The sequence below is a fragment of the Salminus brasiliensis genome, chromosome 1 (assembly GCF_030463535.1).
Source record: "Salminus brasiliensis chromosome 1, fSalBra1.hap2, whole genome shotgun sequence".
Lineage (NCBI taxonomy): Eukaryota > Metazoa > Chordata > Actinopteri > Characiformes > Bryconidae > Salminus > Salminus brasiliensis.
In genome coordinates, this window is record NC_132878.1 from 25,596,085 (window position 1) to 25,619,444 (window position 23,360).

General features: G+C 39.9%; 2 protein-coding genes across 2 annotated transcripts in view; both read right to left on the bottom strand.

Annotated features, from left to right (window-relative positions):
- Positions 1-15,020, bottom strand: part of slc8a2a (solute carrier family 8 member 2a) — a 47,036-nt gene extending 32,016 nt beyond the window's left edge. The window contains exon 1 of the mRNA XM_072675887.1: positions 14,895-15,020. The gene's annotated coding sequence lies outside the window, so the exon portion shown is untranslated. The remainder of the gene's footprint in view (positions 1-14,894) is intronic.
- A 1,535-nt stretch (positions 15,021-16,555) lies between these two features.
- On the bottom strand, positions 16,556-23,034 carry nccrp1 (P1, F-box associated domain containing). The gene is made up of 6 exons (XM_072675921.1): positions 22,823-23,034; positions 21,545-21,625; positions 21,275-21,371; positions 19,920-20,015; positions 17,294-17,432; positions 16,556-16,876 (listed from the first exon to the last, which is right to left on the bottom strand). The coding sequence occupies exons 1-6, from the start codon at positions 22,965-22,967 to the stop codon at positions 16,730-16,732; spliced, it is 705 nt and encodes a 234-aa protein (XP_072532022.1). The 5' UTR covers positions 22,968-23,034; the 3' UTR covers positions 16,556-16,729.
- Between the last annotated feature and the right edge of the window lie 326 nt (positions 23,035-23,360).

A 23,360-nucleotide genomic window follows, 5' to 3' on the forward strand; every position in this document is an offset into this window, starting at 1 on the left:
ATATCCAGAATGAAGCGCTAATAACATTCATAGTAATAACCTAATCTGTTTTAATACAGTATAGTAAAATATGTCATAAAGGGTTCATGTCCAATAAGCTAGTTACTCTGCAGTTAAGTTAACCTTTACTCTACACTGGTTGCTGGGGCTTTCAGGGTGTCTATACTTTTGAGGCCATTTACATGGTGAGTATGATTTATTCAGACATTCATCTGATATCCTGCACAATATTGAAAACAATTGCTGACCACAAGAACTCACTTGACCAATCACTGCAGTCTCTGGTGTTGGCATGGCAACAACAAAGATGGCAGATGGGACAGAAGACTATCCAATGTCACACCTTGCCCATTAGTGATACATGCAGTTGTTCAGTGCTTTAGACGTGATACCAGGGGTATTGTGGCATCATTTATCACAACAATGAAGAGACAACGTCAACCACAATTATAATCATTAGTTTTATCCATATGTGCAGGAAACACACAAACACACTAGTGAGCACACACACACACACACAAACACATTGTGGACAGCCCGGCTCTATTGTCTGGATGGCAGAGAGGGATAAGGGCCTTGTTCGGGGGCCCTTAGTGGCAACCTATATATATATATTTATAACTTGGGTATTGAACCCACAACTCTGTCATCAGTTACTCAGTGCTCTAGAGCCACCACTGTCCCCTTGAAAACGCATTGTTGTACTGCTCATCACTACTCGGCCCGCTCTGTCCCATGTCATATAATTATAACTAACTTTAGACTTTTGCCTTGCCAAAGACACCTGATTCAGCAAAAGCCTTAATTATTTTATATTACGGTTCTGAATTAAATGTGCCAAGACACAAAACCATCTAAAAGGACTGTAACCCATTAATTCCTGGTAGTGACAGTTTACTAATGTTATATATTTTTTTGACAGACAGGCCTCTACAGGTTTTACAGACAGGCCTTTACATTTTTTTTGGGGGGGAAGCACAGGTACACACACCCTTGCACATATATTGATCGTAAAAACATTTTCTAGGCCGGTATTATTAGCAGCAACATTAGCTGCTGGCTGTATTGATGTTTAAAGTGACATTTGGCAGAAAATCAAATGGAAACAATAGAGCAATGGTTTCCCTTCAACCCACTACATTCAATCAGCCAAGTCCAAGTCATTTGATGTCTGATGTCTAATACCAAGGAGGTCTAAGCTTCTTGCACTGACCATGACAAGACAAGGCAACCATATTCATGGTTAGTGATGGACACAGATGAAAGTAAGCCTCCTAGTGAACACACACATATACACACTAGTGATCAAACACACACACAGTGACAGAGCGGTGGGCAGCCATTACTGTGCCGCATAGGGAGCAGGGAGGGTGAGGGGCCTTGCTCAAGGGCCCAACAGTGGCAGCTTGCTGGGCCCAGGTATTAAACCCACAACCCTGTGGCTCTACCCACTGAGCCACCACTGCCATATGAGACTATTGTAACTAAAAAGTGAGCGAATACCAAAGCAATTAGCACCTAAATCATAACACACTCACCTCAAATGGTTAAGTATTCTCAAATAGACTTGCTTATAAGGTTTCCAACACAGTTACAAAATTCATCTTTCAAAAAGGATGTGTTTGGCTGTTTTAGCTATGCAGTGTGTTTTTGTCCATTATTATAACTGACAGTGTGTTATTAATTGCCAGAACCCAAGGATAAATACATAAGCAAGTCTATTAGAGATTATTGTAACTTGCCGCTCTGTTATGTTGTCAATATGTGGTGACACTAGGGATCTTTTTCATTGTGGTCAGTTTTATACACTCTAGGGCTCTCATGCAATAAATTCGATACCAGGTGCATTACCACAGGGCTTGATACCAAGTGAGGCTACGGCAAAACAATTAATAACACTCAACACTGTCCGAACACCATTGGCTTTTCTGTTACATTGGCATATTTAAAAACTGCAGCACTTTCGAGATTTTGTTCAACTTTAACTCACACTTTCAAAAAACAAAGAGGCCACAAAGAGTTCTTTGGGCAACACTAAAAGAAACTCCTTTTATTCTATATAACCGTGAAGAACCTTTTAAAGCTGTATAGAACCCCTCACACAGTGTAATGGTCCTTATTTGGGTTAGAAAGCAGGCATTTCACGGTACAATTAGCTCAACCAGACTGGTACAGCCTGGACTTGTACTTGAGAAATCAGGCTAATGTTACTTAAAGCATCTGGTTAATTGGAGCTTGCTAATGTTAGACACGCTTGGCTCAGAATCAGTGGTGTCAGACTGCAGGCCTGGAAGGCCACAGTGCTGCACACAAAGTGTTTTACCTGCTCCGTCGCTGGCATTTCAACTCATCAGCTCATTATCATGTCTTTCAGGAGGTAAAAGAGCTAAATCATCACACACTCTTCTTAAACTGTGTGGAGTTGTTTAGTAATCTCTAATAGACGTATGTGTTTAAGTGGTTTCTGACATTCACTGAATGGTTCTAGCACCTAGCATAGCTAAAAACAGAGTGAGCAGTCCTTGAGGCCTGAATTCTGTTCATAACATAGCCAATTCAACCTCATAAGCAAGTCTATTAGTCATGACTTAACCACTCAGCACAGTAACAGCACATTCAGGTGAGTGTGTGATGGTTTATACATGTGATGATGCTAATGGAGGCGATGAGGTATAGTTAGCTACATTAGCTAACAAACTGAAAGATGAACACCAAACATGCCTTAAATGAATCTTTTAAACAATGTCTATTGTTCGTAATGAGCAACCGTCCTAAAATTCTCTTGTATTATGCATGCTCCATTTCCCATTGCCCTCCCCATAACCTCACTTCATCCATTCATCCATGCAATGGCAGAGTCTAACTGATTCTGAGATCAGACTACAGCAGCTATCTGCTCATTAGGATGGCATGTCATTAGAGAGAGGACAGAAGAAAAAAAAAAGAAGACAAGAAAACAGTGTAAAAAGTGGGGTACTGGAAGTCAGTCTAGCCAGTGTTAACTCGAACGAACTGCCATGCTAAGGTCAAAAAGGTCATCTAATTAAACTGGTGTGTTGTGTACCTGAATAACTGGTGGTAGCACATGAGCTTAAAGGGAAACTTCCCAAGTATCACAATAATGAAATGGTTGTTAGACAGTCATTCAGAGTGGGGTTTGGTTTGAAATGGATCACTGTGGAGAAACTTACCCACTCAGGTTTCTTTACAGTGGTGCTGGTGGGAATCAGGGGCCTCCATAACTACAATCCTAATATAGGGATTTTATTGGCTATCTAAAAGCATCAGTGAATCTACATGAGTCTCCTTAGTTTGTGTGATATAAAAACAATTAAATTCAATTAATAAATAATATTATTATTATACTAGATTGGGGACTATTTTTGCAGAATAAAAAAAGTTTTAAAAAGTTTTCTATCCAATTTAAAACAGTAAAACAGCGTCTCAGACATCAGCCAGTTCATTCAGATTCATTTGGTGTAATGTGTTTCTGTGAGGAAGCTTTTAGAGACTATGAACAATTTTGACTCTGTAAGTTTCTCTAGACCGGAGCGTTCCCCACCAAACCACTCTGACTCATGTCTGAACCATTTTAATGATGAAGAAATTGTACTTCTTATGTTCCCAGATCTCCTTCTTTGTGATTTGATTAATGGAATCAAAGAAATGTGGATCTTTATGTGTGGAGTCAACTCTTGGAAACAGAATTAGATTCAACTCCAGAACTGATGGGGTTGAGAATGCATGTGAGAGAAGATGTAGGAGACACAGGAGACAAAATAGAGCCTACACTGAAGACAGACACACATACACACACACACACCTAGACACAGGCAGACTGACTAACTCAACAGACAGACACTGAGATATATACAGTTGAGCGGATGCACACACACACACACACACAAATTAAACTGGTCAGACGGAGGGAGCTCAGGTCCTGTGGTGTGCGTTACACCTGCCACTTTCTCTGACCACTGCGATACGGTCACTCTAGAAGGAGCCACAGTCTCAACTTCAACTGCCTTTCGCCACAACACGGACATTATGCAATATTCAGCACCGCAGCAAGACAATGAGGTTACACTCACACACACACACACACACACACACACACACACACACACACACACACACACACACACAGATACACACACACACACACACACACACACAGATACACACACATTCTCAAACACAAATCATCTGACAGATGCACATTTATATTTTATACTCCGCGTCTGTTGGAAGGTGACACCTGAAAAACTGTAAATGACATAATTGGACGGGTAAACAGGTAAACAGGCCAGCTGGCTGCCCTGTAACTCTTAGCGTACAAACAGCTACTCTTTCACAAAGAGTCGCAAATGTTTGAGGTTACATTTCATACCAGTGCCATCAGGAGTAACGGAACACGCGTAACAGGATTAGGTAGTTAACATATAAAAAAATACCCTGTAAGCAATATTCAGTACCTATTTTCAAGTACAGAGGAGAAGACGAATGGCTGTAAGTGTTTCCTGTTTATTTATTTATAAAAACATGGGTACAGGACAAAACCTTTTCATTGAAATATTTTAATTTAAATGAACATTTAACAATACCAGCCATTGCTAGTCAAAAAGCACACTGATTAATATATTTATTATTAAACTACTAAAATATATATATAAATAAATATAAATCAAATACTTCAGATAAAATACATATGTGTTAGTAAAAATGTATTAAAAATGTAACCACTAACATATTTATAAGAATTATTTTTAGTACTGTATTTTAGTATTAGTATTCATAAAAACATATCTAACATAGATATTTTTAGAAATTTGTATATCTGAATTATAAGGGAATAGTGTTTCTTCATTTCTTTAATAAGAATTTGATGCAATGCGTGAATAACATGCTTATCACTCACTCCCCAGTCCACATAGTCCATATACTGCAAAAACAGCCAATTTTCACTGATTATGTCGTGTGATGAAAACCAACTTATCTTTGCACATATTCAGCCCACAGCAGTTTAGCTCTGCCCATTTATATGGAAGCTACAAAGAGTTTTTCAGCTTCAGACTCATTTTTTTAAATACAACCAATCAGAACAGATGTAATTTACATACATCAGTCTTAAAGGTACAGTGACAGCCTGTTAAATACTAAAAGATAAAGTAAGCTCAGGGGCGGACAATAAAATAGAAGCCAAATAGCAGGATAAGGGACGCTTTAGGCTGAATTACAGTGATGAATAATAAGTCATTTCATAACCCGAATGTATCTTCTGAACTGATTCACTAGAATGTTGCCATGCATAACTTTGAACTACAACTGTCACAGCTAAACTGACGATAATACCGGTGAAATGAGCCAGTAAACCAGGTGTTATTACAAACTCTTACAGCAGTTCAGACTATTAAACCTAAAGTGCACATACAGTTTTGGGCCAAAGTTAGAGGTCTTTGACCCTTCATTTACTTAATTTCCTGCTAAAACAGCCATGAAGTACAAGGAGGAGCTTATTTTCTCAAGAGATGTTTCTGTGATAAAGAAAAACTCTGAAAGGATGTGAAACTGACCAGGAAGCTACCAGGCAAACACTCTGCAAATGCACGGCCCTCTTTTACACACACAACATGCGTTCTTACATGACTGTGGCAGTTAAAATACGTAGTACTCGGGGGGGGGGGGGGGGGATTGAGGACAAATCATTAGGCATCTGTAAATAGGACTAGGTCACCAGTAAATATGTCAACAGAATTGACTTGCGCTTGCTTTGCGTTAAGAAAAGCATTAAGGCACATTTTTGAATGCAACTTTGTGTGAAATCCAGTTTGTAAAGCTTGAAGTCTCTATGTTTGTGGCCTTGCGTAAAGGGTGTTTTAAGCCTAATGTTCTCAGAAGAACGAACTGGCCACCCCAGAGCCCAGACCTTAACATTTGTTGAATGTGTTTATGAGGACTAAAAAGGATGAGAAGCAGAAAGCTGAACGGTAAAGCTGGGCAATATGAAAATATTTTATTGTATCGTGATCATTTTTGTTATCGTTGTTTAATGAGTGTATTGTGGATATCAGCTGTGCTTAAAGAGCACTGATTAACTGCACATTTTGTTACAAAGACTGTAATCAGTCCTATTTACTTTAATGGAGTGAAGCATATTTTAAGTAAAAATCATAGTACTCAGTATGTAGTATGGAGTATTTGGATAGCAGAAACCTTTCGGTCCATTTTTGTCTAGTAGTAAATATCGTATATAGTAAAAAATGTCTTTAAATATTGTGATTTAAATATCAATTTAAATATCAATATCAAAATATTTTTTTCATATCACCCAGTTCTACTCTGAAGGCAGACTACTACAGAAACACTGAAAGCGAGTCTCCTGAAAACAATGGCAGCTGTAATGAAAGTAAAGGTGGACACATTACACACTCAAACATCAGATGTTAGATGTTGTGGTTGAGGCTTCTGTGTCATTTTCAGTTCAATATAGACTTCTGATCTTTGTTTCTGGCTCTGGTTTCTGGTTTCTAGATCAGATTGCGCACTGTTTATATACTGCTTACTGCCCTGTTCTCTATCAGTAATCATTCTGATATGAGAGTCATAGTCAGTGACATACAACAAAGGGCCTGTGATAGGTTTGTGTGAAAACGCTTTGGGGAAGCCAGACCTGGATTACGATACAGAGTGAAGATCCAGGTCACCATTAACGGCAGAAAGAGGAGCAGGAAGCTCTTTGTAATCTTAAATCTTTTGGAGTGGTACTAGTGTGCAGGGATTTGGCTGACTCTGCTGCCCTTAAAGTGGAAAGCTTGGATTTCTGTAGCTTGGGTGTCATTGAGGGAATGTTTCCCACTAATCCTGATTAGTTGTGCTTGTATTAGTTCCAAACGTGTCCTGTTTTTTTATAGTACAAGAGAATAATGGCAGAACACACACACACACACACACACACACACACACACACACACACATAGGCCGATCAGCCATAACATTAGCATTGGCAGGTAAAGTGAAAAACATTGATTATTTTCACCTACAGTGACATCTGTCAAGTCGGTGGGATATATAGCAAATGAACAGTCAGTTCTTAGGGGGTGTTAAAAGTAGGAAAGTAAACAAGCCTAAGGATCTGAGCCACTTTGAAAAGATCCAAATCGTGATGGCTAGACAACTGGGTCAGAACATCTCCAAAACATCAGGCAGGTCTGATGGGGTGTTCCTGGTATGCAGTGGTCAGTACCTACCAAATGTGGTTCAAGAAAGGACAACCGTGTACCAGAAATTGCTTATAGGCCCCACTGCACGCTTAAAGGATCTGCTGCTAATGTCTTGGTGCCAGATACAATGGGACACCCTCAGAGGTTTTGTGGAGCCCTTGCCTCGAATGGTCAGACCTGTTGTAGCGGCACAATAAAGACCTACTCAATTTGGCAGGTGGTACTAAGAACATAAACAAATCCTGTGTAATATTTTTTTGTCCCCCTAGTGCCACCAAGATCATCTCTGATCCACTAAGGCATGGTCTCCACAACACCTCTGAAGATGTCCTGTGGTAAATGGCATCAGTATGCTAGTTGAAGTCCTGTAAGATGTGAGGTGGGGCCTCCATTGAGCACACTAAGTGAGTCCTAAGTGAGTCTTGGTTTCCCATGATCCTATCATCGGTTTACTGGTGGTCCTGGAGCACTTTTGGTAGGTACTGACCACTGCATGTGGGGAACGCCCCACATAACCTGCAGCTTTGGAGATTCTCTGATCCAGTTGTTGAGCCGTCACAATGTGGCTCTTGTCAAAGTGGTTCAGATTCTTGTGCTTGCCCATTTTCCTGCTTTTAACACATCCTCACCTGCAAGAACTGATTGTCTACATGTTGCCTAATATATCCACCTCTTGACAGGTGCCTTTGGAACCAGATGATCAGTGTTATTTAGTTCACCTGTCAGTGTCAGGCTGCATTTAAGAAAACATGGCTTAAAAGTCATGTGTTATATTCGTTGTGCTATTAGTAACAATGACTATATTATATTGATTATATTATATTTATATAGTATATGATGTTTTTAATGATCATTTAAATGCTGCATAGTGTGTTTATGTTTAATGCTGTTTTTATCTTATTTTAAAATTAGCTGGATGACCTAAAATATCTGTGACAAAACAAATAGACAGGACAGTTATAGTTTTGACTGTATGTCTTTCACATCCTCCATTGAGGTAAAAATATAAAACACAGTAACTAAGAATGAATAAAGCATGGTTTGTTTATCATTATTGCGATCCTGACCGATACTGACAACATTGGTCAATATAATGCAGGACAGTCTTTCACTAATGTCACTAATGTTAATTTAAAGGCATATAAAGCCATATATGCTGTAATATTCAAATACTATACTTTATTTAGTTATTTATTTAATAAATGTTTTTTATTGCTGCAGAACCCAATGATTGATCTTCCTCTTGCGAGAAACAGTGAGCTAAACTTATAATCTAGCTCGAGCGTGAACCAAAAGACCAACATTGCAAGATTATACTGAACTCAGCCTGATAAAAAATAAGAGTAATGATTATGCAGGCATACAATGACTGAGTTTTGATTATATTGGTATAAAAACATTCTGACTGTGTTCAGCAATGTGTGGCATGAGGAGAGAATTAACCTCTTTAGCACTGAGCAAATCGCAGGTGATCTAACTGCCTTGTTAAATAATGAGTCACAATATGTTACCACACAGAACATGTCTTTTCCCTGTTTTCACCTGGCATTAACATGCATTTTAAATCCGGATAGTATCTGGATCTACTTTGACCGGATTCCGTTTACACTAGTCATTAAAATGAATCCCCGTGTATAAAATTTACACTAACAGATACGATATCTCCACTTTACTTCCTGTAAACAATGGGTTCACATCAATATCGTCCCGCTCCGGGAGACTGTGAACAGTTTAAAGCAACAGTGGGGGTTCTACAATGCGGTGGAACAACATATCTTTCTTGCATCTTGTATCAAACTGTAAGGGAATAAATTCTGTAATTCTGCTCTTATCTACCAGGAAATATAATCTCATCTACACACACACCCTTATTCCTCGTATTAGCATTTTTTTTTTACAGCTGTACTTCCACCTGCCTGACAGAATCCGATAATGAGAAACTCGTTCCATTAATACTTGCATTAAATGTGGACAAGATTTGTCTCTGACCACCACAGTTGGTTTGAGTGATTCGATCGGAATCTGATCACAATGCGCATTGTGGGCGTGATCCGATCACCGAAAACGCATGTTAAGTCCAGGTGTAAACAGGCTCACGAAAGTCCCATCAGAGTTTCAACCACTGTAGACTCCTTATGTGGATATTTCTTGAAGGTCCAGACACTCACCAATCAATGCAGTCCAGAAATTGCTATTCAGACTTCCATGCTAAGCTGTAAGAACCGCAGAGACGGGCATAACTTTGTCCCAGAGGCAGTTGATAACTGTTCATTAGATTAAAATGCAATGCAATTAAAGGAAAGATCCTAAATATTGAATAACTGAGGATGAAAGTTATATAATAGATCTGGTCTCCTGAGCAGCGTTCAAACTCATTATAAAATACTTGACAGACCCACACCTATCGCAGTGCATCACGGCTAATCTGCCTTTTGTGGTGTACTGCTTTATTAGTAATGTAGTTCAATTAGCCCCACAGGCCTTGCTGATTGGTGCATTACACATCATTATGCTCTCTGACAGAAGAAAAAGAAAAAAAAGGCACCACTTCTCTTTGGCAAAGAGCTTGCCACAGAACCCAGCCTGAGTGATTGGTCTTAACAGCATTACTAAGCCAACAAGCATGCTTGGCCCAAAAATTAAGCTTGCTGATTGGCCGTCTTGACTGCACTGTGTATTATTAATGCCAACATGTCTCAATCGGTCTAGCGTCTACCACCACTTCCAGCACCTCAAACCATCTAGTCAATCCACTTTGATACTTCCATGCCATCAGTGCACCTCACGTCATGTTAAAAGTCTTTCAAACTCAAAGCGCTGGCATAAATCTGGCTCTAATGGCCACTACACACACGATCGATATGAGCATTATCCTGCTTTAAAACTGTTCTCCTAATGCCCCTCAGAGAACGAGAGCTGATCTACAGAGGGTTTCTGTAGCTACATGATTATGGAACCGGATCTTAGCTCTCCAACTCTTTAAGCGTGTTTGTGGATACAGCTCTGTGTACAGCATTTACAGACAAATCAAATGAACTGAACAGCGTGCAAACAAATGGACTACAGTGTAGTTTCATGGCATGTTCCCTCTTTATTCTGAAGAACTTTTCTTTATAAGGATTAACCTAGTCTTGGACAAAACGGCAGCAGTAGGGAACCCTCAGGGTATTCTAGACCTTCAGAGAAGACCTCTGCAACTCTGCAAGATTACCTTACTACAACAACAGTCCTAAAGGCTCTTCCTTCTGTTCCTCTTCTGAGAATACTTGGGCGAATAGCAGAGTGGTCACCTTATTGACTTGTGTTTAGCAGTGTCTAAGCTCAGAGGTATCTTTGAATCTTTAGCCTATTCAAACCAGCTGAGGTTTTTCATGAGTAAATAGCAAAGCACTTTTGTAAGTTGCTCTGGATAAGAGCGTCTGTTAAATGCCTTAAATGTAAATGTATTACGGCAAATGCCCTTTTTCTCTGCATTTCAAGTATGGGCCAGGGGAGGTGTGAAACGTGTAAAAGACTTGTTTAAACAACATTTTTGTTTCATTTGAACAGATTAAGTAAGACCTTGGCATCCCAATCTAATGTTTTATATACCTTCAGGTATGCAGTATCATCAAAAACAGATTTGACAACACCTGAAGCAAACTAGAACGATAACTGTTCCAATATAAACCCTTAAGGCAAAGGAGTGGTAACTATTCTTAATGACACTATTCAGGTATTCGCTCTCCTCACTCTGGGAAGAAGAATTAGGAGGGGGGGGGGTTTAGAGAAAGCCTGGCAACTGCTGTGGATCATCAGTGTGTGTAAAACATGGATTACTACAGTTTAAGGTGCTACACAGGTGCATTTATCCAGAAATAAATGGACAAGAACCTATACCAATATAGATCCAACGTGTCTTAGACGTAAGCTGAGACTCAAGCACCCTTTGCCATATGTTTTGGACATGCTGGAAATTTTGAACCCAACCCACTAACAGTCCCAGAAGACAAACGATGAAACTTTCTGAGAAATCAGAAGTTGAAGCTTTTTCAATGCTACTAGCTAGGCCCTTGATCCTCCTTAGCCGGACAAGGGCCGAGCCACCATCTCTCTAAATCTGGGCCAAAGAGGTCATGGTACAGCTTAAACTTGTACATATTAAGCACACTACCAGAGGTTCAGCCAAGAGGTTCTACACATTTTATACATTTTGAGACTTTTTTTCTTTTTTTCCCAGTTAATCCCCTTGCTTTCTTTTCTGCTCACTTCCCCAGTCATGTTCAAGATTTACTATGTTTGTAAGCTAGGTTAGCTGTTGGTGGGGCGTGACTATTTGTCTGTTTCTAAGACAGTTTGTTTAAATGAGAAATAATGAGAAATATTACAGACATTGATGAGCCACAACATTAAAACCACCAGTCTAACATTTGTGGAACACTAAACAGGAAACTGTCCAATCATTTTGTTTCCCATATAACCTCAATAGATACAGGTACATGAGCTCTTTCACTGGTTAGGAGCTCAGGAAGAGAAATGAAGGACAGAGGAATCAACCAATCAGGTTCTGAAAATGTGATACCAACACGGTTTCAGTCTCTGTGACAGGACTCTACTGAAAGCTTCGCTGTAAGATTGCAACATACAAGCACACATATATACATGCATTACACATATGTTATCCATTAAAGGTTGCAGGAAAAACATACTAGGTGTCTTTTACAAGCTCTGAATGTTGATGTTTAATCTAGAACAATCTAGAACAGCCAGAAAATTCTATGCTGTTAGCTTACATACTACTAGAATCCCACTGGGTGGCTGTGACAATGACTTTAGATGCTAAGTTTAAAGCAGCCGTATGGGAACTGCGGCTGTTGCGCTGAAACTACTGAAGGCTGATTTAATCTTAACCACATTGTGATCTGTTCTTAGAATTTCTAGCTCCTTAGAAACAGTGTCAGTGATGTGATTTTCATACCGTTCATATCGGTTATATGTGCAACACATTACAATAGTCCATCAGACTGGAAGAGTGCAAAAGAGTGCAGCACTGGGCTGTGAGAGAGGCCTGTACTTCGTTTGCTTTGTGTTCAAGTCTCAAATGTACCAAGACCTTTTGTGTACTAATGAGCTGCAGTTGGGGGTTCAGTGTGGTTGTGTGTATGTGTGTGTATGTGTGCGGTATACAGTAGCCCCCCACAGCTCTCTGCTGTTAAGAGGCGAACACACACTGAGTTTTATGTGTCAGTGCGGCGTGTTACAGATCTGTGCTGTTACCTCACTGCCTCACCAGCTCAAAACACACAGATTAACTGCATAGCATGTGCATGTGCATGTGATTCTGTATGCATCGGAATGAATGTGAGTGTGTGTGTGTGTGTGTGTGCACATGTATGTGTAAGTGTGTGACAGAAACACACAGAAAGACCATGAGAAGTATACGGTGCACACTGAAAGTACTTCTGCATATGCAAGAAGAATGAATGGCGTGTGTGTGGGGTAGCATGAAGGAGTGTAGATACGTGTGTGTGAGGAGGGGAACTGTTGTCCAATGAATACATATATGTTAAGGGAGAGAGTGTGTGTCTGTGTGTGGTGAGGTGTCAGTGTGTCCTTTTTAGCTGGGGGGTGCATAACCAAACAGTCAAAACGTTAATTTCGGCTTAGGGGTGGGATAACAGATAGTCAACTCAGTTGGAGAACCAACCAGAATGTTCATTTTAGCTAGGGGTGGGAGTATGGATAGTGAACACAGTTTGGCTTAGGAGTGGAACAACAAATAGTCGACTCAGTTTAAGAACCAATTGAAATGTTAATTTCGGCTTAGGGGTGGGACAACAGATAGTTGACTCAGTTGGAAAACCAATCAGAATGTTCATTTTAGCTGGAGGTGGGAGCATGGATAGTAAACACAGTTGGAAAACCAACCAGAATGTTCATTTCAGCTGGAGGGTGGAACAACAGACAGCCAACCTTTTGTTCTTCAGAACTAACTCTAAATGTTTTTGTTGTTGTTTTTGCACAAATAGCTGTAGGCTGAACAGACAGATATGTGTAAATGTGTTGATTTTCGTGACATCATCAAAACAACGAATTTGAAACAGACCATAAGCAGTTCATTTTAAAACCGTGATGATTTTTACTTAAAGCACTAAAACAGAATCAGTTCTCCATGATATTCCCCCTTTGTCGTGTTTGTTATCCCTGTAAGATTCCCAAAGGAATCCTGTAGAAATTCCTCTATTGCTATTTTATAAACCTTCTTAATTCTTCTAAATTGGAACCTCTGCTGCCGTTCCCATCTGGAGACAGTACAGCAGATGCCCCGAATGCTGGCAAATGAACGAGGTGGTCACACATGTACAGTTTGTCATTAAAGGATGTAACTAAATATTCTGTTTCTTTTTTTTTTCCATTTCGAAAGACAACACCTTTTCCGACTGCATGAGCTAGATTACTGTTTAATCAGCTTCACTGGTGGAGACTTTGACCACACGACTGTGAAGCATTTAGGACTTGTTATTCTATTGATGCACCACATTTCCACAATTCTGCACACAATGTGCCAGTGCGACACCAAACACTTCGAGAGAGTGGGGTGGAAGCAGCTGATGCAAATTACACACTACTTGGCTTATCAGGCCATGTTCACTGCACTTAAGCCATTTGGGTGCTAAAATCCATCTTAAGACCAGCTGAGCTGGTTCCTGATGCTCAAGGTGGTTACAAAGCTGGTCATCTAGACAAAACACCCTGTGCTGGTAAGTAGGATGGTTAAACTGGTTGACCAGCTTAGCTCTTGACCAGGACAGCCTATGTTTTCGTAAAACTAACTTGTCAAGCTGGTCACACCAGGGGGAACCGGTACGGCCAGGCTGGTCATGCTGGTCATACTGGTAAACCACCTTGGTCATGCTATTCAGCAACCTCATTGACTACTAGCCGGTGCTGGTCAAGAGCTTAACTGGTCAATCAGCTTAACCAGCTTGATAAGCTTCACTTGACCAGGCTTTTTTTTTATCCCCAGAAGAGATGCATGATGGGTAAAAAAGCTACAGACTGTGTCCTGGTTGGTCCTAAGTGATGCCATTTGGTAAAGGTGTACCTTAGATGACCATCTAACGTTTGAATATAATGACCTGTCGTTTCCCTACTTTTATTCAAATGAACTGCAATTTGGATACTGCTCAGAATCCACAGCCCCACGTGACCAAAACACTACTTTTATGACGGCATAAACGGTATCCCCGCGGGCTCGCGCTGCCTGCACTGTCATTTCATAAAACGCTGCTATCAGAAACCGGCGCAACACGTGGAGAGAGAGAGAGAGAGAGAGAGAGAGAGAGAGAGAGAGAAGAGGAGGTGGGGAGGGGGTGAGACACTTTCACCAGCTGCTAAATAATAAAGAGACACCGAGACACGAGCCATTAACATCTCCCCGCACGCGGAACCCCGGGTCACCAGTGTGGAGGTGAAGGCACGAGCGTGAAACGTGCAAAACAGCGCACAGCCCGTAACGCTTGACGGTAAACGCTGATAAGAGGGATGTGCGTGCGTTCTAGTGCGCGTGCATCTGCAAAACTGTAAACGCCGGTGCTGCACCATCAGAACTGCCCTCAGACTCCGTGTTTACATTCTAACAGGTGCACGCGCACTCCCTTTCCACAAGTTTCCCTCCCCGTCGGTGCAACTCACCTCGTTTTCTACGGCAGGTTTGCAGGCGGCGGCGCGAGCATCACTGGGAGGTGGAAGCTGGAGGCGTTGTTTTCTGATCGTACAGCAGCTGCTGTTCAGCGCAGTCTCGTCCTCAGCCTCCGTGGATGCGACTATCACTCACTCACTCCCTCTCTCTCTCCTTAAGTCTTCCCTCCCGTCAGAAAAGCATCCCATCCCCAAACAACCGGAGCTGCACGCGCTACACAGCAGCAGCAGCGACCCCCAGCGGACCGTTATGCTGGTGGACACAGGCGATGAACTACGTTCTGTATGCCAATTACCCGGGGGGGTGGGGGGTTCTGTCTGGGACTCTCCAAAGCAGAGGACCCCGTTCATTCCTTGCAGTGTAAAGAATGGTGCCACCCTGTAGACTTACTCTACTAGTAAAACTTAATGTAAAAATACCCTAAAGTTCAATCTTTACATTTTTACTGTAAGCGTTTACATGCACTTTACATCATCAACTCTGTACATGACCATGCAAAACTAGAACTATTGTTTATAATACTAGCTGTAATCTCAGATTTTTGGCTTGATAATGTGTTAATTAAGCACTACAGTTCATACATACATTTACTACTATGTTCTACTTTACAGCTTATATCTTGTACTTTACAATGCAATGTTAGCATTGTCATTTGTAAACAGTAAAGTTTATACTGCAATGTTCTACTTTACAACATAAACTTTGGAAACTTCGGGGGCAGCCATGGCCTTGCGACCAGACAGTCGCTGGTTCGATTTCTGAGAGGTGCAACATGAAAGATAAAACAGTGTTTTATCTTATTTTTCTTTGACAATCTCTAGTTTACAATGTAAAGTTAGCACCATAGCTTAAACAGGAGAGTGCACGGTTTATACCGTACTGTAGTACGGTATAATATGTGCAGTATTCTACTTCTCAGCGTAAACTTGGCATTATATGCACAAAAGCACCCCGTAAATGTACTTTACAGCAGAAATGTTGTTCTTTATTTAGCTTCACAATGTAAAGTTAGTACAATTTACAAAACTATAGTACTAAGTTTTACTGTCAACTACTTTACACTTTTGTAAACATAGTACTATAGCTAATATACAAAAGTAACAAGTTTCTGCTGTTATGTTGAACACAGTGCAAAGCCTTGCACTTTAACGTAAGATGCAGTAGAAAATGCCTGTGATGTATACAAAGTAAAATCTTCCCCTTTACGGTCATTTTGAATCTCCCCTGTCGTTCACATGCTGTAGTTGCACATGTATTGTCCAGCGTAATCATTTATTACTGAGGACTGTTTTAGTGGTAAGTGATTCACTGCATATTTATCTCTTGGCTTTAGCACCATTGTCTATACTCATTCTTTTATGTGGGGCGTCCTCTGCTGGCCAAAATGTAGATGAACACCTAACTTGCAGTGGTGGTTCTTTAAAGGAACAAAATAGGAGCAGAGGGATGCGCTCATCCCTTTACACAGAGAAAACACACAACCAGCTTTTTTTTATATATATAACGTCTCATGTTTTTTCAAGCAAATCAATAAGAAGAGTAATTTACTGGCTAATGGTTTTATGAATGACGCTCCATTGACTTTCTTTTCAGAGCCATTTATGAAGCAGCCAAGTCTATTCTGAAACAAATAAAAACAAGTAAACAAGCAGAATTAGAGAATTCTTTGGTTTATTAAAATGTTTATTACAATAATTCTAGGATGTTAAAGCTTGCTAGTTAATTCACTAATATGCTGTTTGCTATGCAAATGTTCTGTATGGAGCAACATGACCTCCCTGTAGAGTCTCTGGTAGGTGGGATGTATTGTTACGGTTGTGATGGATTTTTACGAGGCAGACTTTGTTGCCTTGACAACAACAGAGCTGTCAGTAACCAAGGTGCCGAAGAATTCCACCATGAACTTGTTTTTCAGTTTGTGACTGAAAGAAATGTACCGCACACCGGGTCCATAGCCAGAGAATACATGGGAAACCTGCACACACACACAAACACAGTATTGGCTCCTAGTGACATTGTAACACAATTACCTTAACACTGATTTCTAATACAATACATGTAAGTAAACAAGAACTTGTAGCAATTCCCCAGACATTTTATTTACACAATAAAAAAACAATAATAATTTTTATGTCATGAATATGGAAAATATGGAAAACTGAATATAGCAATTCAGAAGACTTAACATTTGTTTTTGTGTTTCAGACATGTGTGATTTAACACACTACCAGCTGACCTACTGACCGATTACACTGTACACATTTGTCATCTTTAAGTGTACAGTATTTACAGCTTTTCACCACATTGTATCACCACATTGCTTGTGTCACCACATTCTCTGCAGGTTCACACACACACACACACACACCTGTAACTGTGCACGTGTGTTTACCTGTTTCCAATTGTGTGAGTAGTTCTCCAGGTCCTCTGTGGGGCTGCAAATGTGTTCTGTAATGACTGTCTGTCCGTCAGCCCCCAGCAGCTTTACACAAAGTTCGTAGATAGAGGCGTGAAGCTGACTCTCCTCATACCTACACACACACACACACACACACACACACACACACACACACACACACACACACAAACATATACACAAGCACAATGCATATTTATTAGTAGCATGCAAGGAAGTAGAAACATTATACATTCTATAATAATATCAAAGAAACCACTACAACAGGCCTGCCATCCAGCTGCATGCACACACACAACCCACTTAAAGGTGGAACTGGTTGTGATGTCTACATGTAAAGGAGGAGCTGCACCACTGCTGAATACACTGACCACAATAAGAGTGTTTCTGCTTGTAAAAAACAGATTAAATATCAGATGCAGGTGAACAGAACTACATAAAAAATATTGATTATTATTGTTTACCTGCAGGGACTTAATTCCCACTTACATTTTCATATTGTATGGCTTGATGCCACATTTCACAATTTTCAGTGAAATGTTTTTGTAATGTAATTTACATTATTAATAATTCAGTTTTGTTTTATTGTTGCTTTTATTCCTGTTTTGATTTTTTTATTATGATCCGGTGTCAACCTGAGGATGATGAGTTCCCTTTTTTGAGTCCCCCTTGGTTTCTATCAAGGTTTCTTCCTCTCAACCCAAGGGAGTTTTTCCTTGCCACTGTTGCCACTAGCTTGCTCAAAATAGGCTCGGACCCGGATCTCTGTAAAGCTGCTTTGTGACAATATTTGTTGTAAAAAGCGCTACAGAATTCAAATCGAATTGAATTCAATGATTCATTTACATCGAATTGTTTTCTTATACACACACACACACAGACACACACACACAGACACACACACACACACCTTGAACACACATTTGAACTAAACTTCGGGCAGAAGTCTTGTTTAATCACACCAAACCTGTCTCACAAATGATTGCAAACTCAATTTGAGAAACTTTCCATCGTTTACAGCTTAAACTAATTGCTGTCCGGTGCTGAATCCACAGCTCAATCAAGATGTCAAAGTGGAAATGCCAAAGTGTCTCAACAAAGTGTCTCAACTAACTGACCAACTGACCCATAGCAGGATTACCCCACTTCCCGTTAGCCAATAGCACCTGTGAAAGCAGTTACATAAAATACGAATTAATTGTTTTGAGGAAGTTCCTTTCTTGAGCCATTCTTGCAAAAGACGTGACCTTTTCTGTGCACACATTAGATAGAGATGTGTGAGAGGTGTCAAGATGTGATTATCCATCAAGAAGCAGAATTTATTTTCAGTGAAGTAATTGTGAATGAAAAAAACACCTTCAACAATCTTTCCTTTAGTTTACCATGAGGCTGAGAAGCGGACTGTAGCGTACATGGATGGCCATATTGACCATCTGATTATCATTATTGTCACACAAAATATGTGTGTAACTTTACATGAGAAGAAGAAAAACAAAAACGTCTTAGCTCAATGGTAGTCAGTGTAAAAAGATTGCATTCCAAGTTCATTTTGGAGCATTTCTATTGGTCATGAATTTGTGATACAATATGAGGAACTCCCCGAGTCACAATGTCAAAGAGTAAAAAAAACGCAAAAACAACTTTAAGTAACTTTAAATAACTTGAAGGAACTACTTTGTCTGTAGGTCGACATTGCACCCTGTAAGATGTGCGGGTGTGTTGAGTGTATAAACTTGTCAGTTTTGGTTCGATTAAAGTAAACCCTGGATCGGTTGCTCTGTTAGTACGACTGGATAGAGGAAGTGTGAACTGTGGTGCGCACCAAACAAGCGGACCGTTTCTAAACAAACTCAATACGAACCAAAGACATCTAAACAAACCAAATGCAGACTTGTTAAGGGGCATGGGTTTACTCCTGCCCACAAAATCTAGTACCAACCCAGCCCGCTAGCTCCACCAACGTCATGCAGTCCACAGCTGCCTGCTTCATCACAGGTGAGTTTCCGTGCAGAGCTGCCCACGTGTCTGTGCTTTAACTTCTTCTATCTGATGCTTAAGTTCAGCAGGGTCCCAAGCCACCACACACTACCACACTACACAGTGTTTCAAGAGTAGTCTTTAATATGCCAGGTTTATGGATGTTTTTTTATTTCCTGCTAGTCATTGCATGGATCATGCAGGATCCACAGACACACTCGCCTTAAGGCCGATTTATGCTTCTGCGTCTATGGAGCAGTGGCCTACGCATGCAGACCTCTACTTGCAGCCTTCTATGATACATGCACCATATGTGATCTTTTTTTTCCTTTTGGTTAGATAGCAAATATGTCAGTATGAATGTAACTTTAACAATGTATAAGGCTTAGTCTGGTCAAAGGGAATTGAACTACAAGTATTAAAACACCCCAAGTCTAATCCTTTTTTAATAATGACAATATTTCAGAATAAAACCTAAACCTTTCTTTATTAACTAGACACACTTTATCTAAACACATGAATACATGAGCATACATTAAGACAAGTTCAGACAACTGTATATTTGAATAACCATTAATAACAGATAAATAATTAATAACCATTAATAACAAGGTTAATAACTCACCAGTCCTCAATGGCTATGTCTGGCTGGAACTTGTCCAGTAGCTCGTCCCACAGTCCCTCAGCCTTAAGGTCGATACGCTGCTCCATAGAAAACCACCTGGGGATGAGCAACAAGAACCATGTCAGAGCATAAATCCACTATGTGTGCGCAATTATAATGGAATCATATCATATCGGCAAATGACTGTGTTTGAGTTGCTTATTGGTTTGACTGGATTTGATTTGACCGATATTTGAAGCTGATATGTGGTGATATTCTTTATTCATTTTCTTGCATTTAAATCATGTAGTAATATTTTTCTTTTTTTGAGGGAATTAAAACACAATTAATACATTTCATAAATGTTCACTGGCAGAAAAGAACATGAAAAATACTGAATGTTAGCTTCAGCCCACAATTCCCATATCAGTGCATCCCTATATCCTATATATAATTGTACAACTCTTACACACCTGCACTACATTTAACTAAGACCATTTTTTATACACAGTGCAAATCTAAGCAAGTACCAACTAATGCAAACTAATGCGGTTTTTACAAACATTACAACCACACAACCACACACACCCTTCTAGAGAAGCAGAACCAACAGGTCCTGCAGGCTCCTATAAGGCATCTGAAGACAAGACAAATGTACTTTTAAGCACACTTAAACTCAACAAATGTATGTCTCAGTGCTGTGCAACTGTTCAAGGAACATCTCAAACAAAATATGCATAAAAATATATAGATCAAATAGTATTAAACTAAATTAATAATTAAAAAATATTATTATATTATTATTATTGTTATTATTATTATTATTATTATTAGTAGTAGTAGTAGTAGTAGTATAAATTATACCCCATCCTATTTAATCTTTTGGATGTTATTTATTCTCTTGAGACTAAAAACAGCCCAATTAATTTGTATACCACCAATTCATATGACTTCTCTTTATCCCATAAAATAAAACAAGCTGTTTTTGTTTCTGTAGCGTTTAAGACTGATATGTAGTATCAGATATCAGGTGCTCTGTTCTGATTAGCTATGCTATATTGTGTCTCATTCAAAAAGCAGCCCATACTGAAACACTCCTTATATCTTCAGTGTGGGTGGGTGAAGCTAAACAGATATAGGCTGAAAAGATATGGAAATGCACAGGTTTTCACACAAACCACAAAATCAATAAATTTGAAACAGGCTGCTTTTCTTTGGTTTTCTTTGGACTCTATGAACTGAGGAATGTAAATAGAATAAAGAATCAGTAAAAATGAATGAAATTAATAAATAGAAAATCAGTTTTCCATAACCTCATCTATCACTATAGATATTTTTGATAATTATAAGGTTGTCTGATCACCATTGTGCCTGACCTGAACTGCGGCATATAGCAGACCATCACACCCAGCGGAATATCACTGGTGTCATCCGGCAATACCTCTGTACTGGTGCTCCAACTTGTGAAATCACCTGAAACAGAACAATGCAATGCAGTCTTATACGGCATAAAAACTTGTTGGAAAAAAAGATGAGGTCTTTATGAAGTTTAATACAAGGACAATCTAAGAACAACTGATTCAAACCTTTTTGTGCAATTATGCACACAACTTTCATGGAATCTGGTCTTCAGTAGTTCTGTTTACCTGTGGGCTGAGGTGGCTGGTGATGACTGGGAGGAATTCCTGTAACCTCACGCTCTGGTGGAGGGGTGCTGTGAGACACACCTAGAGTTCACCAAACAGATACACAAATACAGACACAATGAACGCTTGTACAGGAATGCTGACTGAGTGAAACGCCCAGGTGTAATAACCACATTGCACTATCACCCAAATACACTGCACTCTTTCTCTGGAGAGCACTAAAAATGCCAAGACGTTTTAATGTTTGCCTAATTAGCTTTACCATGAAGCCACAATGCTAATGTAGCTAATAATTCATAATTAAACAATTTTTGAACCATCTAGGTTTAATTAAATACTATATTTAAAATTATATTTAAAAAGATTTTTGTGAGAATAATAAAAAGACATTATGTATGTTGTTAATATAACTTCAATCAATATTGTAACACGTTTAAAAAATATATAAAATCAACCAATCACAAGTCTAAGAAAGTTTCATTATTTGTCATTAATTTAATTAATTAAATTAATTATTTATTACATTACAACTGATTGGATATTATTTTGCCCGACCAGCCGATGAATAAAAAAAATCAGAATTAAGCAATTAAAATATTATTATACTATAATGGGAGGACAAAATGGTCTTTTGGACACGATGAATATTGCTTAATATGTCAAGAGGACAGGAAAGCTAGTTAACACGATAAAAAAAGGGTCCTTTCTGATTTCAGGCTGACTGTAATGTCAGGGCATTAGCTACAACCACCGCTACCACAAAACCCCCAAACTGTGCTCTGCAAAGTCACACAGCGGCTAGCTGGCTAATTTAGCCTTGCTAATGCCTAAACTGGCAGTCTTTAACTCGGTACGCGCTGTTCCTGAAGTAGGCTGAATCCTAACCTGAATGATTATGAACTGATGAACTGCCACGGCGGCTAGATACTGCTAGACATTTCACTTTAGCGAGATTTGTGCGGCTCGACAGCTTCTCGTTGGATTGTCCCGTCCCACCTTAAATGCTGCAGCCGACACAATGATCGGCTTCGGAGGCGCACTGGCGCAACAGCGGCACTACTTAAGGTGGACCGGGAAAGTCCAACATGAAGCTCTGGAATTAGGAGTCGATTCAGCTCCCTGACACAGCGCTCGGCACGGCTTCCCACGTGTATTAAACTCGTATTTGCCCGACATTCTGCCGAAAGACTTAGCTAAGCATCTTAAGTCAAAAGTGTAAAGACATGATTAACCGTAGCAAGTTTACTACACTGGCTGATAGCTAGCTAACTAACTAACCGTGTGGCGCTGGGTTCTTCAGCAAGTTCCGCTCCAACGGCTTCTTCTCGTATACTGCTTTCCAGTCCACGCTGTCTGGCAGGGGGACCCCATTTGCCCCCAACTGCCAAAGCTGATCACATTTCTGCCTCCATTCAGCCGCCATCGGAGCTTCCTTTCCTGCACTCAAAGTGCAAAGTGGCAGAAGCAGGAAGCAGGACAGCTGAGAGGGCCGCTTTAATAAATCCTGCCACACCCACCTAACATGGATTGCGGTATTTGCAGTGGATTTCTACACACTACTCTTTCCCAACCGCCTTCTCATAGAGATAAGCAGATGAACGATGAGTTGCTCAGTTCTTAAATGTTGAAATGACACCCGTCTACTCTAAGTTGCACCCATTGCTGACACAGATGACTTGTGTATCCACTATATGTACTTTTAATGGTGGGAGATCAGGGGTCATCATTGGAAACTCTGAGCACACTGATAAAAGTAGACGTTCCTTAAGGACATGGACACAAATGGACACCATTATCACTGTATGACTAGTTCATT

Bases quoted from the DNA above. Each gene is read 5' to 3' on its own strand.
- nccrp1 (XM_072675921.1), bottom strand. From the start codon at position 22,967: ATGGCGGCTGAATGGAGGCAGAAATGTGATCAGCTTTGGCAGTTGGGG. The intron at 21,626-22,822 runs GTTAGTTAGTTA...GGTGAACTCTAG, and splicing joins GAAGAACCCAGCGCCACACG to GTGTGTCTCACAGCACCCCT. The intron at 17,433-19,919 runs GTGAGTTATTAA...GTGTGTGTGTAG, and splicing joins GACATAGCCATTGAGGACTG to GTATGAGGAGAGTCAGCTTC.